This window comes from Pyrgilauda ruficollis, unplaced genomic scaffold (assembly GCF_017590135.1).
Source record: "Pyrgilauda ruficollis isolate IOZ18807 unplaced genomic scaffold, ASM1759013v1 scaffold59, whole genome shotgun sequence".
Lineage (NCBI taxonomy): Eukaryota > Metazoa > Chordata > Aves > Passeriformes > Passeridae > Pyrgilauda > Pyrgilauda ruficollis.
The window spans coordinates 4169001-4185627 of NW_024527599.1; the positions used below are offsets into that span (position 1 = coordinate 4169001).

The window sequence follows — 16627 nt, forward strand, 5'->3', positions numbered from 1 at the left end:
ATGGCACCTGCAAAGAATTGTTTGTTTTCTGTCAAAAGCAACAGCGGCTGAAGGCAGCCCCTCATTAGCAGTCCAGGTACATGCCTGGGGATGCATCAGGCAGATTAAAATTATTTGAATATCATAATATTAGAAACTTCAATTTGGCCTCAAAATGCTCGTCTTCCGAGCCCTACCAGGGCTTTGCTGCATTAAACATTGATGGCGCTACTGGCGGATCAAAGTTTTGGGTTTAGAGCTGAAAGTGCTTTGCAGAAGAGCCGGCAGCACCCCCGGGATGAGGATCCTGGCATCACTTCCAGCCCCGCTCGCACCACAGCCGTGGGGCTGGTGGCACAACAGACAGTGCCACGGGGCTGGTGGCACACAGCCCATGACTTGGGACTGGCTGCTGCTCTGCTCTCGGCTCCCCATGCCAAGCCATGCCATTCTCCAGGGCAGGAATGATGCATGTCGGCAAAGCAGGACCTGGGATTAAAATTAAACCCCCACCGGAGCTGGCTGCGTGGGCTGTGTGTGCAGCGGGGCTGGCCGGGCTGCGGGGGATCCGGCGAGGCGAAGCCATCTGGGCTTTTGGAGCGATGGGGAGGGGGTTATTAAACAAAGAGATTTTTTAAAAATATATTTTTAACACCCGCAAGAGCCGTCCATCAGCCGACATGGAGCTGCTCGGTGCCGGTGCCAGCACCATCTGCCCACTGCAGGGCTGGCTGCCCTCCGGGACCCCGAGGCAGGGGGCTGGGGAGGGGCTCTTGCAACCCCACCATAAGGAGTACCAGCCCCACTCTGTGCTGTTCCGTGTCCAGGTGTCTCTGCATGGAGGATGATGAGCCCAGCCCTAATTTGGGCTGTTTAGGGATGGGGAAGAGGAGACTGGGGGAAGGGACGTGGCTGTGGTGAGGAGGGTGGGGAGGCAGGATATGGTGAGGTGGGCACCGAGCACCTTTCCCACAGCCCTCGGTGGCTCCCACCCCGAAGGGCTGCCGGGATTCGGGGAGGAAGGGGGGGTTAGGCGGTCCCCCTCCCCCAGCCTTCATCTCCAGCTTCAGCGGGCGCCGCACTCGAAGAGTTACGGCGTGGGGGTGGGGTAGCAGGGAGGAGCCCCCCCTCCCAGCCTGCGGGATTGGAGGGCGCCTCGCTCGGAGAGTTACGGCCAGGGGTGGGTGGGGGGAGCCCCCCCTTCATCCCTGGAATTAGCGAGCGCCCCACTTGGAGCATTACGGCCGGCCCCCCGCCCTGTCCCCGGCATCGGCGAGCGCCGCGCTCGGAGCATCACGGAGGGGGGGATTGAGGGGGAGGCGAGCAGAGCCCCCCCTCTCCGCACACCCCCGGCACCGGCTGTGCGCCGCGCTCGGAGCATTACGGCGAGGGGGGGCTGAGAGGGAGGCGGGGAGAGCCCCCCCGGTCCTTGGATTGGTGTGCGCCGCGCTCGGAGCATTACGGGCCCCCCCCCTCCGCCGTCCCCGGTATCGGCGGGCGCCGCTCGGGGCGCCGCCGCCGCCGCCGCGCCCGCAGCGGAGCTGTCCGCGGTGCTGACCGCCGCCGGCCATGGGGCCGCCGCCCGCGCTGCTGCTGCCGCTCCTCGCCGCGCTGCTCCGCGCCCCGGCACACGGTAAGCGCCGACCGGCACCCCGGGTCATCCCCGCCGCGCACACCGACCGCCCTTCGCTACCGGGTGGCCTCAAGCCGCCTCCGTCGCCGTCAAACTTTGCCAACTCGTGCTCGCCCCCCCGGTAAGGAGGGGATGCTCTCCGTTTTCTCCCGGTGAACCGAGAATCCCCCCTCCCCGTTATCCGCCCCACCGCCGCCCCCTCCGGGGACGCGCACAGCGCTTTGCAGCCGGGCTGGTGCAACGCCGCCCCCGGCAGGCTCCCGCGGCCGCCCCTCTGCCGGTGTTACCGGGGGCTGGGCAGGCACGGCGGACCCGCTCCCGCGGTCACCGAGCCCTTCGAGCCGCCCTCGGGCTGGCTATGCCGTGAGCCGGTCCCTCCGTGCTGTCCCCACTGCCGGGTGGGGGGCACTGGGGGCATTTGGTTCTTTCCCCCTCTTTTCCTTGCTGGGGTGACCCCTCCAGCTCCGCGAGGGACACGGGGGACGCGGGGGTGGCGGGTGCCGGTTTGCCAAGGAGAGCAGCCAACACCCAGCTCGGCTCCTTGTCTCTGCCACCCGGGGGGCACCGGCAGGCTCGATGCCTCGTGGCTCCGCTGCCCCAAAAATAGGACTGGGGAGCTTCCAAGGCTTGGGGAGATCTGTCAGGGATTGGGGTGGCCCGGAGCACTGTGGCCATGCACGGGGCGATGGGAGGGTGGCGGTCCAGCCCTGCTGGCCCCGGTGGGATGCGGGATGTGGGCACCGGCTGCAGGCAGCAGCCGTGCGGGGAGTTACATAAACTCCCCATCTGGCAGCCGAGCCCAGGCGGGGAAGGGCGCCGTGGCCCCGCGCCCGCTGCTATTCCCAGCTCGCCCTGCCGCCTGGGGCTGCTGCCACAGCCTTCTTTCTTGGGAAAGGCAGTGGATGGGGACAGCAAGTGGGGCAATGCCATGGCACCCCCATCTCCTGCCCTGCTGGGGGGGCACCAAAACTGGAATGGGGGGTCCATATCAGTGGCTCTGTCCTGGCAGCAGGGCGCTGAGCAGGGCAGATTTCCCCCAAGGGAGGCTGGTGCTTACTGTGTCAGTTTAATGATTTCTAATGAGCAATTACCTCTAGTCAGTCCCCTAATTTCTGAATATCAATAAAGTTAATTAAACACTGCATGTGCATTTCCCAGAGTCTTAAAAGTAGGGATGCCCTGGGAGGTGTTGAGCTTTTCCCAGGGCTGGGACCCTGGGGTCCTGCCCACCCTGTATCCCCTCATCATGCACTGGGAGCTGCCAGTGTGGTTCGTGCCTCAAACTCCCCATCCTCCATCAGGCAGGGCTCCCAGGGGTTCCATGCAGCAGTGCCAGGCTCATTGTCACTGTGGCCTTGACTTGGCATCGATGGGCTGGTGCATGATGGCGATGAGCTGTGGTCAGAGGGACATGGGGTCAGGGAGTCTTGGACCCCTCATCCAGGTTGGGGAGCTTTATTATGTGGTCTGAGTGGTGGCAATGCAGGGTCTGATCCTGTCTCTCTCCTGCCCCAGCTGTGGGGCTCCACCAGCCCCTGGTGTCCACAGGGATTTGCCCCAGCAGAAAGTGGGGTCTGGACGCCATGGCACTAGTGAAGCCGAGGGGTACGGTGCCAGGCACAGCTCCATCAATCCTGCCCCACTGCAGCCCCTCTTCCCAGCTCTCCAAAGCCGTGACAGGCCAGGAATTTTTTGTGGGGCTCATCTTAGCCACGTTGGAGGGAGCTCCTTGTAATTTGGGGTCATGGCAGCCTGGGGCATTAGGAAGCAGCACAGGCTGTGGCAGGGGGCACAGGGCCTGGCTGTGCCCCCATGAGCTGTGCCACGGCATCCAGCATCAGCCAGATGCACTGTGCCCATAGGGGTGATGTATTTGGGGGACACGGTGCCCCTGGGGATGTGGCTGCTGCCTGGGGTCTCGGTGTGAGGAGGGGGCTGGGGAAGGAGGCAGGCGCCTGCTCCAGCAATTACCGGCGCGTGTGCTCGTGCCCTGCGTGCCTCGGAGGAGTTCGTCACCGCCACGCTGCCATGCCGCCAGGCCAGGATTATCTGGATAATGCTCTTAAGCCAGGGAGCGGGAGGGCAGGGCTGTCCCGCGGGGATGTGGGGCGCAGGCTGAGCCAAGCTCCCCCGCCACGGCCCGGGAGCCTGATTGCCGCAGGGATCGTCCGTGGGTTTGCAGCTGTGAGGGTGAACTCGGCGCAGGGTGCTGCGCCAGGCAGGGCTGCCAGGCAGAGCCAGAGCTGTGGGAGTGTGGGGAACAATGGGGTGCAAAGATGCTTGAGCAAGGACATGGCAAGGGCACCCCCAGGCCTGGTTTGGAGCAGTAGAGACCTCCCACCCCTTTCTGTGCTGCTGGAGGGACCCCCAGGCTGGCACGGGGCTCCTGGAGCTGTCACTCCCTGCCGGGGTGGGGGCTGAGGCTGACCCTGGCTGTGGGGTCCCCTGGGAACAACAAGAGCCCCCGGGGGAGGTGGATGAAGTTGTGTCTCCAGCGGCTCTGACGGGAGAGGATAATTTCGCCTCCAATCAATTCTTTAAATGCGCACAATTGAAAGATTGCCTCTGAAAGCTGCCTATAACCAGGGAGGTAATGGATTCCCTCCAGGCACAGGCAGGAGCTCGGGAGTGGCAGCATCCCTTCCTCATGCTGCTGGGGACATGGGGACAACTGGAGGACCAGCACTGCTCCCACCATGAGCAATCTCGGGTGAAGGGGCTGCTTGGACCCCTCAGAGGCAGCTGGGGATGCCTCTATCTGCCTGGCTCGCTGCCAGCCTGCCCTGTGCTGAGACTTGGCACTGCTCATCACACCCTCCAAGGTGCCAGGGGGTCCCATTGGCCAAGGCTCGGGATCTGCTCGGCCCCCAGCCTGCGGGAGAGGTGGCAGGAGCCAGCCTGCATGCTCGCTGTGCCAGTAGGAATTATTACATATATAATTTAAATGCAGTAACGAGCTGTGCTGAAGGGATCAAATATTAATCAGCTGCAAGAGCGCTGCTCTGACCCTGTAAAAATGGAGAGAGGTGCTTGAAATGCCAGATCAGCCAGTGGTGGGCGATGAGCGAGGTGATGCTTGGGCAGGGCAGGCTCTGGGTGGTCCCCAGATACCCTGGGGGGGTGGCAGCAAGGGACAATGCTGGCTGTAAGACCAGCCCTGAGTGGCTTCCAGAACTGGCTGGTACATCCTCTAGGAAAAGCAGCGCTTCGGCAGGATGTGGGGCTGGCTGAAGAGACGGAGCGCTGGGGGCAGCTGAAACGCTGGCTCTGGCAGGAGCAGGCGGCGATGGGAGGGGATGGTGTCTGCAGGAAGGATGACATGGCTGAGCAGCCCAACGCGGAGCCCGACAAGCAGCTCTCGCTCGCCTCCCGCAACCGATTTCAATTACTGTCTCTGGCAGTGGGCGGAGGGAAGGGAGCTGGGTGGGCAGCGTGGCTCTGCTCGCCCTGCCTGACTCCTGCCCACGCTGGGCAGGCACCCCGAGCACCCAGGGGTGCCCCGAGGGTTGGGTGTCCCTCTGCCGCCCAGAGGGGTGAGCTGTGCTGGGTTCTGGGGGAGACCAGAGCTTGCACAGAGCCCCATGGGGGCCTGGCACCTACATCATGGCCACTGTGGGGTGGCACGGAGCGGGCGCTGCCCAGCAGTGGGGTATCCATCGCAGGAAATCCTGGGGAGGGACGGGAGGTGCTGATTTAGGTGCTGTGAGCCCAGGGAGGGGGGACATGGCACCGCACAGCGCTTGGGTCTGAAATAGCAGCAGACATACAATTTATCACCGCTGCTGCCACGCAGGGAAATTGCTGTAGAAACCCATTAGCTCCGCGGGGAGAGCGGGGAAGGGGGATTACATGGGCTGTGGGTGGCGAGCAGGGGACAAGGGCACCGTTGGCATCCACCAGGTGGGGAGGGAGGAAAGCCCCGGGGATGGGCACGCAGCTGCCCGCTGGGCTCTGCCCCGGTGCCCACCCGGTGTCGGTAGCGCTCCGTGTGTCAGCCGGCGCTCGGCCGCCGCCGCGATGCTCCAGGGAACGGGCTGCGGTGATGTGACATGTGTCAGCGGGTAAATGACTGTTCAATTCAAGGAGAATCGCAAAACATACAAGGTCAAACGCTTCCCCGCCAGCGCTGCCATGAATATTAAAGCCGAGCTCCTCCGATAGCTGCCAGGGCTGGCGGCCGCACCCGCCGGCAGCGCCCCCGGGCACCGGGGCAGCCCCGAGGGACCCCGCTCCAGCTGCTCTGACAGGCTCAGCTCGGCCGTGGGCACCGGGGTCACTGGCGGTGCCAGAGTGGAGGTGGCCGTGGGGTGGCAGGACAGGGATGCCAGCTTGCCATGCTGGGTGCCAGTGGTTTGTCTGTGGTGACAGCAGGGTGGCAGAGGAGCTGGCTGCACAGTCCTGCCCGTGCCCACCTGCCCCATCACCCTCACACCATCTCTGTGCCCCTGCCTGCATCCTCCCACCCCTGCCTGCATCCACCCACCCCTGCCTGCATCCAGACAATGCCTGAATTCCCACGCTGCCTACACCTGCCCACCCACCACCTGCACCCACCTGTATTCCCTGCCTGCTCCTGCCCACGCTGCCTTCACACCTGGAAGCAAGCCCTGCTCCCTGCCCGGGATCCTCAGGGCCTCCAGGGCGGGGGGCAGGTAGGGATCTGATATTAACAAGGTGTGTTCCCTCTCCTGTTCCTGTTGTGGAGGCTGGGAGTGCTTCAGGGGGCTGGAGGCCGTGGGACAGGGAGGCTGTGGGTGGGGGAGCGTGGTGTCAGCTGCCTGACAGCTCATTCATCACAGCTGCAGGCCCTGACCGTGGGGGCAAAGCCAGATTGGATTTTAAATTAGAAAATAAACCTAGAATCTTGTGAGGCCCAGCCCCTGCCCTCACCCTGTGCCAGGCACCCGCCCGCCTGCCCCTCCCGCTGCCCCCTCCTACGGGTGGGGAAACTGAGGCACGGAACACCACTGTGCCACGGCGCTGTGATGCTCCTGGGGCCACCGAGGGCCCTGGCCTGTCCCCCCCCGAGTCGGGCGCTCTGTTATTGCTGTCTTGGCGGGCAGCATCGATCGGGGCTCCCTGGGCGGCCGCGTGCCGCCTTATTTATTTATTTGTGACAGCAGGCAGCATCGATCCCCGCCGGGGGGCCCCGCCCGCCGCAGCCGGATTAGTCTCTGGCATCTCCCGGCTGCTGTTAATAAACTCCCACCCGACAAAGCCAATGGGAGGGATTAGGAGCCCAGCGTGCCGAGGGACCCCAACAGGTACACGGCTGCTGGGGGCTTGGCAGCTCCTTTGCCCACCCCGAGTTCAGGGGGTCGCTGCTGGCTGCCAGGGGTGTGTGCTGGGTAGCCATCCCACGTCAGCAGTCCCTGGTCACCTTGGGGACATGGGAGGGACATAGCTGTGGCACTGGAGATAAGCTGCTTAGAGGCATGTGTGGAGGTGGAGGATCTAATGCTGGGGTGTTCACGGGGCAAGGGTGGCAGCAGCTGGGCACTCCCTGCCTTCCCACGGTGTCCTGAGCATCCTGCATCCCCAGAGGGCTGAGTCCCAAGCATCCCCTGGTGCCAGAGCATCCTGTGGTACCCAGAGCCGCACACAGAGCGAGGGCAGTGCCTGGTGCCAGGGCTGCCCAGCCCAGGCTGCTCAGTGTCCAGATGGGGCTGCTGGAGGATCCTTGCTGTGAGGCCTGGCCTCAGCCAGGAGCCTCCATGGGGAGCTCTGTGCCCCCCAGCACCCCGGGCAGGTGAGATTCTCATGGACAGGAGTGTTCAGGGGGCTGGGTGGGCATCTCCAGCCCAGCCTTCACCACACAGGGCAGTGGTGGTGGTGCGGGGCCCAGCCCTGAGCACTAATCTGCTATTAAAGCCCAACGGAGATTTTGGCGCCCTTCAGTATAAACTCATTAACTTTTATGTTCTAATAAACGGATCCCATTAAAATATAATTCTGGCCTTGCTGGGGGGCAAGCAAACCCCTTGGAGCTGGTGCTGGCAGGTGTCCCCGCTGTGCCTCTGTGCCCAGGGCATTATCACTGTCCCTGGCGATGGCAGGGGGGTGGTGGGGACAAGGGGTGGGTAGCAGCGGTGTGAGGACGCCTGCCAGCACCCAGCAGCTCCCCACTACGCTGCACACCCAAGATAGTGTCTCTTAATAGTCCCTTAAAAGCAGCAGTCGCAGAGTAATTAATCTTCGCGGGGCCCTGCCCTGCTACGGATAGGGATAATTAGCCGGTAATTGGCAGTATCGTGTCATCAGTGCCTGTGCACGGCAAGACGTGCCCACGCGCCGCCGTGGCCTCAGAGGGATGCTGGGTGTCACCATGGCACCCCCTCTGCCGTGGCACTGAGCTGTGCCCAGCAGGAGAGGGGACGGTGCTGCGCCGGATCCAGGAGCGGGAGATGCTGGGTGACTCATTAGGGCTGATTAAATTCTTTTATTTTTGGTCTAAAGGCCGTAAGCTGCTGGGCTGGGCATGCTGGGGATTTGTTGAGGGACTAATGCCTGGGAGGGGCATGGGGCTGTGACAGGGGAATCCCTGTGGTTGTGGGTGGGAGAGGGGAGAGCATGGATGGGATAGGGGGTTCCCTACAGACTCACACTGCTCAGGGACAAGCGCAGCCTGGCTGGAAAGAAGCTGAGCTCTCTGGCAGCCTGGAGAAGGGTGAAAGTGGCCAGGCTCCCGTGACATTCCTGGCACAGCTGGTCATGGCAGTCTGCATGTCTGCACCTTGGGAATATGCAGCCCCAGGAGAACCTTGGCACGGGATGGTCACCTCTGTGGTGAAGGATAATCTGAGATCAGGGATACCCAGCCCCAGGGCTGGCCCCATCCGGGCTGGCTCACAGGAGGAGTGGGCACCCCTCCACGTGGTATAAGATGCAGACGTGCATTAATTAGCCAAGGCTTAATTGCTAGGGCTGCCTCAGTGAAGGGTGTGCTGGGGAGAGGGTGTCACGGTCCCTCTGCGTGTGGCTGATGTGCTTGTTTGCCATCCTGGTTTTGGGGTAATATTGGTGTGCAGGGAAGCGTTAGCTCTTGGAGCAGCACTGGCTGGTGGTGCAGGGTCGTGCATGGGAAGTGCTGGTCCCCAGTGCAGCACAGGTTCGTGGCACTGCACCAGCACCACTCCCCAGAGCTGCATCCACACCTGAACCAGCACAGGTCCAGGCTCTGTCCCAGGTGCCAATGAGGTGCAGTGCTGGTCTGGGATGAAGCATCCCTCCCTGGTGCATCATCAGTCCCTCATTCCCTCAGTCCCCAACACAGCATCAGTCCACCGGTTCCCCAGCATCCCACACTCTTTCCTCCCTCCCTCCAGGCTTCAACGGGCTGGCGAGGAAGGCTGGGGAGAGCGCTGAGGTGGAGCCGACGGCGCTGCCCACGCCGGCGGAGCGGGAGGCAGAGGCTCGCTTTGTGAGCACGGCGCCCACGCTCAAGATCCTCAACCACCACCCGCTGCTGGAGGACCTGCTGCACGAAGCCTTCCTGAAGAAGGACTACCTGGCCCAGGCGCCGTTCCTGCCTGCTGCCGCCGGCCCCCTCCTCCCTGCCGCTGCCCTCCAGCCGGCCCCAGGCCCCCCAGAACCCGAGCCCTCACCCCGCACCCCCGCCCTGCCCCGGCCCGCCTTCCCCACCGACCCGCTGACCACGCCAGCGGGGCACTCCGGGCCGTGGGGGGAGGCGTGGGGGGCTGTGCCCGGTGCAGACCCCTCGTGGTCCCCCTCTGGGGTGCCAGAGTCAAGCACTGCATCCCCCAGCCAGGCACCCACCACGGCTGGCACATCGCTGGCACCCCACGCCAGGGCCACTGCGGTGCCTGGGGATGAGGAGGGGACCACCACCACCTCCACCATCACCACCACCACTGTCACCACACTGCAGGGGCCAGGTGAGCGCCAGGCAGGGAGTCAGGTGGAACTAGGGTGAGGTGAAGCTAAGCTGGGGTTTCTTCTGTCACCAGCTCCCTGCAACCGGACGCTGGCGGGTCCCGAGGGTTGGCTGGTGTCCCCAGAGCCAGCTGGTGTCCCCTATGATGGCAGCCTGGACTGCACCTACACCATCTCTGTCTACCCTGGCTATGGTGTGGAGCTCAAGGTGAGCTGAGGGCTGAGGGTGGGCCAGGGTGGCAAGTGCCTGCAGACAGGTGTGGCATGTCCCCTACTCTGTGACACGGCTTTGTGTCTGGGCAGGGTGCAGCAAGCACGTGGTCTTGTTCCTGTCCTTGTCCCCATTCCTGTGCTCCTAAGCCAAGAGAGCTGGCTCAGGGCACTGCCTACCCTCAGGCCCTGGCACAGGGATGTGGGTACACGAGCTGGTGGGATGCCCCAGGATGCTCTGTGCCCACCAGCTGCTGTGCCTGGCACCCATCACAAAGAAGTGCTGTGAGATTTAATTAACGAAGCCCTAGTGGAGAAGGTGTGAGCAGTGCCAGCAGGTGCCATGCTGTGCTGCAGGGCCAGGAACACCCAGCACCCATCTGCCAGGAGCAGAGGCTGACAGCAAGCCCTGCTGTGCTGAGGCCTTGTGCTGCTCCCGTCAGTGGCACGTGGCCATGTGTCCCCATCTCTGCTGAGGCCACCACAGGGCAGTGCCATGACTTGTGGAAAGCCAGCGGTGAGCCAGGGGCAGCAACTCCACCACCAGCCCTGCTCCAGCCTACACTCACCAGTGCTGCTGCTCCTCACCGTGCAGCATGGCTTAATTAGCATCATTAATAGCAAATTTCTCCAGAGGGTGAGGCTGGCTGTCTGCAAGGCTGCCAGCGTGGGTCTGGCTGTGCTGTGGTGCTCTGGCAGAGCCCCGGCTGGGCTCTGCTGCTCTTGGCATGGTGGGGGATGATTTATGACCCTGCTAACCATGTTTGAAAGGTGCTGCCCTGCACAGACAAGCTCCAGCGGGCTATCGACCGCAGAGAAGCACTCAAGGACCAGCTCCCAGCCAGGTGCCGGGTGATGCTGCTGTGGTGACACTTGTGTCCCCTGCAGGTGGAGAACATCAGCCTGGCAGAAGGGGAGACACTGACGGTGGAGAGCGCAGGAGGCCTGGAGCCCAACCTCCTGGCCAACGAGTCCTTCCTGCTGCGGGGCCAGGTCATCCGCAGCCCAGCCAACCTCCTCACCCTCCGCTTCCAGAGCCCCCGGCCCCCCAGCCCTGGCTCCTACCACTTTCACTACCAAGGTATGGGGCTCAGACCCCTCTGTACCCTCTGGGAGCTTCCTGGCCAGTGTGGTGCTAATTTGGGTTGTGGCGATGCACCAGAAGTTTGTGTTTTAAGCTGGCACTGACTAGGTGAGGATCGCTCATGGAGAGCTAATTCGCCTTAGCAGCTATGGATTCATTGAGCATAATTTTCAGCAGACTAGGCACTGTGTCACTCGAGCTCTGCCACACTCAGGCATTTCCAGGGGTGTGGGCAGGCAGTTTTTGGGTTCTGGAGGGGATCCATTTCTCCTCAGCCTTGTTAACAACACCACCTGCCCCCAGCCTACCTGCTGAGCTGCCCCTTCCCGGCACGGCCGGCTTTTGGGGAGGTCTCGGTCAGCAGCCTGCACCCCGGTGGGGACGCCCGGTTCCGCTGCTCCACGGGATACCAGCTGCAGGGCGCCCGCCGGCTCGTCTGCCGCAACGCCACCCGCCCCTTCTGGAGCGCCCGCAAGCCCCTCTGCCTGGGTAAGCAGCGGCAGCACGGGGACACGGGACAGCTGGCATGGCACAGCCACCCACTGAGGGTCCCTCTCCCACAGCGGCGTGTGGCGGGGTGGTCCGCAATGCCACGGTGGGACGCATCGTCTCGCCCGGCTTTCCCGGGAACTACAGCAACAACCTGACGTGCCACTGGCTGCTGGAAGCGCCGGATGGCCACCGCCTGCACCTCCACTTCGAGAAGGTGTCACTGGCAGAGGACGATGACAGGTTTGGCTCAGACTGGAGGGGCAGGGGTGTGGGGGCACCCTGGGGCAGCCCTTCAGGGGATATGTTCAAGGATGAGTGCTCTTGGCTATATCCAAGGATGGGTGCCACTGGCCATATCCAAGGACAGGATCTGCCATGGATGGGTGCCCTTAGTCATATGTAAGGATGGATGTTGCTCACCAGGGCCAAGTGTGGCTACCTTTGGCCATTGGCCATGGTCAAGGACAGGTGCTGTTGGCCATATTCAAGGAAGAAAACCTCTGGCCATGCCCAAGCATGGCTGCTGTTGGAAATGGCTGGGGTTAGAGGCTGCCACCCATGCCCAAGGATGGTGCTGTTGGAAATGGCTGGGGTTAGAGGTTGCTATCCATGCCCAAGCATGGCTGCTGTTGGAAATGGGTGGGGTTAAAGGCTGCCATCCATGCCCAAGCATGGCTGCTGTTGGCCATGGCCAGCAGTGCACCCTGCCCTTGTCATGCCTTGGCAGGCTCATCATCCGCAACGGCAACAACGTGGAGGCACCGCCGGTGTACGACTCCTACGAGGTGGAGTACCTGCCCATCGAGGGGCTGCTCAGCACTGGGCGCCACTTCTTTGTGGAGCTCACCACCGACAGCAGCGGGGCCGCCGCGGGCATGGCGCTGCGCTATGAGGGTACGGGGCCAAGGGCGCAGTGGGTGACCCAAACATCCCCGTGCCCGCCTGGCCCCTGCAGACCTTTGCCCCTGTGCCCGCAGCCTTCGAGCAGGGGCATTGCTACGAGCCCTTCGTCAAGTACGGGAACTTCACGGCCAGTGACCCCCGGTACCCCGTGGGCACCACGGTGGAGTTCAGCTGCGACCCCGGCTACACGCTGGAGCAGGGCTCCACCATCATCGAGTGCGTCGACCCCAGTGACCCGCAGTGGAATGAGACAGAACCAGCGTGCCGTGGTGGGTGCTGGTGCTGGAGGGTGCTGGGGGCTGCTGTGGATGGGGCAAGAGAGATACTGCAGCCACCGTGCTGCTGAGAGTGATGAGGGACACGGTGGGTGCTGGATGTGGGACGCTGGAGTGGGTGCTGTGGCGGGTGCCCCGTGGCAGTGCCAAGCCTGGCGTGTGCCCACAGCGGTGTGCAGCGGGGAGCTGACGGACACGGCCGGAGTGGTGCTGTCACCCAACTGGCCAGAGGCGTACGGCAAAGGCCAGGACTGCATCTGGGGGCTGCACGTGGAGGAGGACAAGCGCATCATGCTGGACGTCCGTGTGTGAGTGCGGGATGGGATGGGGATGGTGGGATACTGGATCTGTGCCCTCCCTGCCCTCACGGCCCCACTGCCCCAGGCTGCGGCTGGGCTCAGGGGACATGCTGACCTTCTACGATGGGGACGACCTGACGGCGCGCATCCTGGGCCAGTACACGGGCGCCCGCGGCCGCTTCAAGCTCTACGCGTCCACTGCCGATGTCACCGTGCAGTTCCAGTCTGACCCTGGTGCCGGCGCCTTTGCCTATCGGCAGGGCTTTGTCATCCACTTCTCCGGTGAGGCCCCTGGCGGGACAGTGCCCCTGGTGTCCGCAGTGTCCCCACTCCTCTGCTCAGCCTTCCATGCCCACAGAGGTTCCCCGTAATGACACCTGCCCTGAGCTGCCGGACATTGCCAATGGCTGGAAGACCTCCTCACAGCCAGAGCTTCTCCATGGCACTGTGGTCACATTCCACTGCTACCCCGGCTTCCAGCTGACTGGCACTGACCTCCTGATGTGTCACTGGGACCTGACGTGGAGCGGTGACCTGCCCTCCTGCGAGCGGGGTGAGTGGTGCCCACCAGTGACCCCCTGCCCTGTGGCGCATCCCCAGCCACCGTCACCACTGGTCACTCCTGCCTGCAGTGACAACCTGCCGGGACCCTGGGGATGCTGAGCACAGCCGCAGGGTGGTCTCCAACCCTAAATTCCCGGTGGGAGCCACCGTGCAGTACGTCTGTGACAAGGGCTATGTCCTGGCGGGCGCTGGGACCCTCACCTGCCATGACCGCGCTGCGGGGGGACCCAAGTGGAGCGACCGCCTCCCCAAGTGCATCCGTGAGTTGGGCGTCCCCTCCTCGGGCATATCCCCCGAGCCGATGGCGAGCGCTGACTCCACCGTACCACTGCCTCGCAGCGGAGACCTATGAGCCCTGCCACAACCCCGGCGTGCCGGCGGGCGGGCGGCAGAGCCCGGAGCGGCGGCTGTACCCGGCGGGAGCCACCCTACACTTCTCTTGCGGCGCCGGCCGGGCGCTGCTGGGCGAGAGCAGCCTGCGCTGCCTGCCCGGGCACCCCTCACGCTGGAGCGGCTCCCCTCCCATCTGCAAGGCGGGTGAGACGAGCACCCCCCACCCCAGCACCCCGCCGGCACCGCTCAGCACCCCACTTCTCACCCCTGGTGTTGGTTTCTTTCTTCCGCCTCCTCCAGCCTCCTACGATGAGTTTTACAGCAACCGCAACCTGGATGGTAAGGGCGAGGGTGTTTTGGGGTGCCACAGCGTGGAGGGGCACCCGGGGTGCGGCCGATGTGGGGTGTCCCCTGGGTGAGCCCCCCAACTCTCCTCCCGGACAGCTGTGGCCAAGGCTGTGCCCTCGGGGACAACGCTGGAGGGCACCAACGTTGCCATCGCTGTCTTCCTGCCCGTGCTGGTGGTAGCCCTGCTCATCGGGGGCATCTATCTCTACTTCTCCAAGTGAGTGGCCCGCTGGCCCTGTCACCCCATGGGGCCCCATGGCCCCCCAGTGCCCACCACAGCTGCCCTTTCCCCACAGGCTCCAGGGGAAGCCAGCCCTGCAGCTGCCCCTTGCTGGCTCCCACCCCTACGACCATATCACCGTGGAGTCGGCTTTTGACAATCCCACCTATGAGACAGGAGTAAGTACTGGCTTCCACACCCCCCATCTGGGGCTGGGCACCCTGGGGACCCTGCATGGCATGGGCCACCTCTGCCAGGGGCTGTGCACGGGCTGGGACAGCTGTGGGATGGGGTCATGTGTTCCAGGAGCCACACACTGGATGGGACACGCACCCAGGAGCAACACAGGGGATGGGACACGCACCCAAGGGGATGGGACACGCACCCAGGAGCAACACAGGGGATGGGACATGCAGCCAAGGGGATGGGACACGCACCCAGGAACAACACAGGAGATGGGACATGCATCCAGGAGCAACACAGGGGATGGGACACGCACCCAGGAGCAACACAGGGGATGGGACACGCACCCAAGGGGATGGGACACGCACCCAGGAGCAACACAGGGGATGGGACATGCACCCAAGGGGATGGGAAACGCATCCAGGAAAAACACAGGGGATGGGACACGCACCCAGAGACCACGCATGGGGTGATGTATCTATCCAGGGACTGTTCACAGGATGGACATGCAGTTAGGAACCACACACAGGATGGAACATTGATCCAGGGACCACATGTGGGGTGGGATATCCATCTAGGCACCACACATTAGTTCAGGAATGAACTAATCAATCAATCCAGGGACCGCACATACTCTCTGGGATATCCTAGGGCGATGTACAGGATGGACACTGCTCCAGGACCCACGTTTGGGATGGCACACACATCCCCAGGTCCTTGTGGGATGGGAGACACCCTATCCCAGTCCCAGGCACCCCGTTGCACTGCCGAGTGTCCAACCCCTTGCAGTCTGTTTTCTTTGCAGGACACGAGGGAATATGAGGTGTCCATCTAGGTGTGGGCAGCGTGGAGCTGGGCGCTGCAGCCACCCCTCCCGGGCCCCCCCGTGCCCACCGGCCCCGGCACGGGCTGGGAACACCTCTCCCAAGGAGACTCAAGCCGAGCGCTTGGCAGGACCCACCTGGGCACCGGCCACCCCCCTGCCACCCCCAATCCACCCGGACCCCCGTGGGGTCTGCCCGAGCCCCGCTGTCACCCAGCCCCCCGCACTGGGCTCATGAGAGGCTGAGCCACTGGGGGTCCCCAGACCCCATCCTACCCCCCGGGCCATGAGCCAGGAGGGTCCCCGGACCCCATCCTGCCCCCCGGGCCATGAGCCAGGAGGGTCCCCGGACCCCATCCTGCCCTTCGGGCTCCATCCTTCCCCCAGCCCCCGCAGGGGGAAAGCAGCAGCCCCCACAGTCCCTGCGACGGAGGAGTGACAGAGGCAGGGGGAGCAGCGCTGTGGGGAGCCCCAGGTAAGGACAGGGCTCCCCGGGGCTGCAGCGGGGAGGGGACAAAGCCCCGGGGGGTGGGCGAGTGGCTTGGGTGGCCATGTGCGTGCACCCCCCGCCCTCGCCCCCCACCCAGCACAGGGCTGGTCCCCCCGCAACCCTGTGTCTCCCCCCGCCGCCACGCAGGGACGTGTCCCTCCCGTGTCCCCAGCATGCTGCGTGTCCCCCCGGCCCCCGCTTGCTTCGCCCTCACCGGGGGGTCCCTTCCGCCACCAGCGTGTCCCCAACGCGCGTCCCGGCTCCCCAGCGCGGCCAGACCCGCAGTGGCGGCGGGGGCACCGGGCATGGCTGTGCCCCGCCACCGCCGCGTCCCGACCGGGCTGGTGACCCCGGCCCCCGCAGCCCCCTCGATCAGGAGGGGACACCGCCCCCCTCCCCATCTTTTGGTTGTTTCATTAATAAAAACTGGTGTTTTAGAAGAAGCGATGGCGTCTTCCTCAGCGGGGCCGGGCAGCTCGGAATGGGGGTACACCCACACCCACACACCCCCCCAGAGTGGGCCCTGAGCCCACCTCACCGCTACCCCGCTGACATCCCGACCCCCCCGTCCGCCCCTCCCGTGCTCTCCGGAGGGGGCACTGCCGCTTTAAGAGGCGTGGCCTCTGCGGGGGTGACGTCACAAACACAGACCGCGCCCCCGCCACCCCGGCGCGCCGCGCGCCGCGCGCCCCCTGCCGACGCGCGCGCGTCCCGCCGCCCCGCCCCACGTCGTGACGTCACTGACGTCCCCGCTGCCCCGCCCGCTCGCTGGAACGTGACGGCTGCCACGCGCCTGCGCGAGAAGAGGGCGGGGAAGGGGCGGGGCGGGGCGGAGTCGCACGGGGAGGCGGCTGGCGCACGCGCAGTGGCCCCGCGTGCGTCCCGCCGCCCCCCCCAC

The 16627-nt window shown here is 64.5% G+C and overlaps 1 protein-coding gene across 2 annotated transcripts; it reads left to right on the forward strand.

The window, feature by feature from the left end:
- The first annotated feature begins 1548 nt into the window (after positions 1-1548).
- Positions 1549-16002, forward strand: SEZ6 (seizure related 6 homolog). 2 transcript variants are annotated; one of them, XM_041482641.1, is made up of 17 exons: positions 1549-1612; positions 8938-9507; positions 9580-9713; positions 10604-10796; positions 11103-11288; positions 11363-11531; positions 12019-12185; positions 12269-12463; positions 12639-12777; positions 12854-13050; positions 13127-13321; positions 13401-13592; positions 13672-13869; positions 13966-14004; positions 14110-14230; positions 14310-14412; positions 15222-16002. In XM_041482641.1, exons 1-17 carry the CDS (start codon positions 1549-1551, stop codon positions 15249-15251), a joined length of 2892 nt encoding a protein of 963 aa, XP_041338575.1. In that variant the 3' UTR covers positions 15252-16002. The 2 variants fall into 2 exon arrangements, with proteins under 2 accessions (XP_041338575.1, XP_041338574.1); XM_041482640.1 differs by lacking the exon at positions 1549-1612 and adding an exon at positions 4361-4529 and having other exon boundaries at positions 15206-16002.
- The last annotated feature ends 625 nt before the right edge of the window (positions 16003-16627 follow it).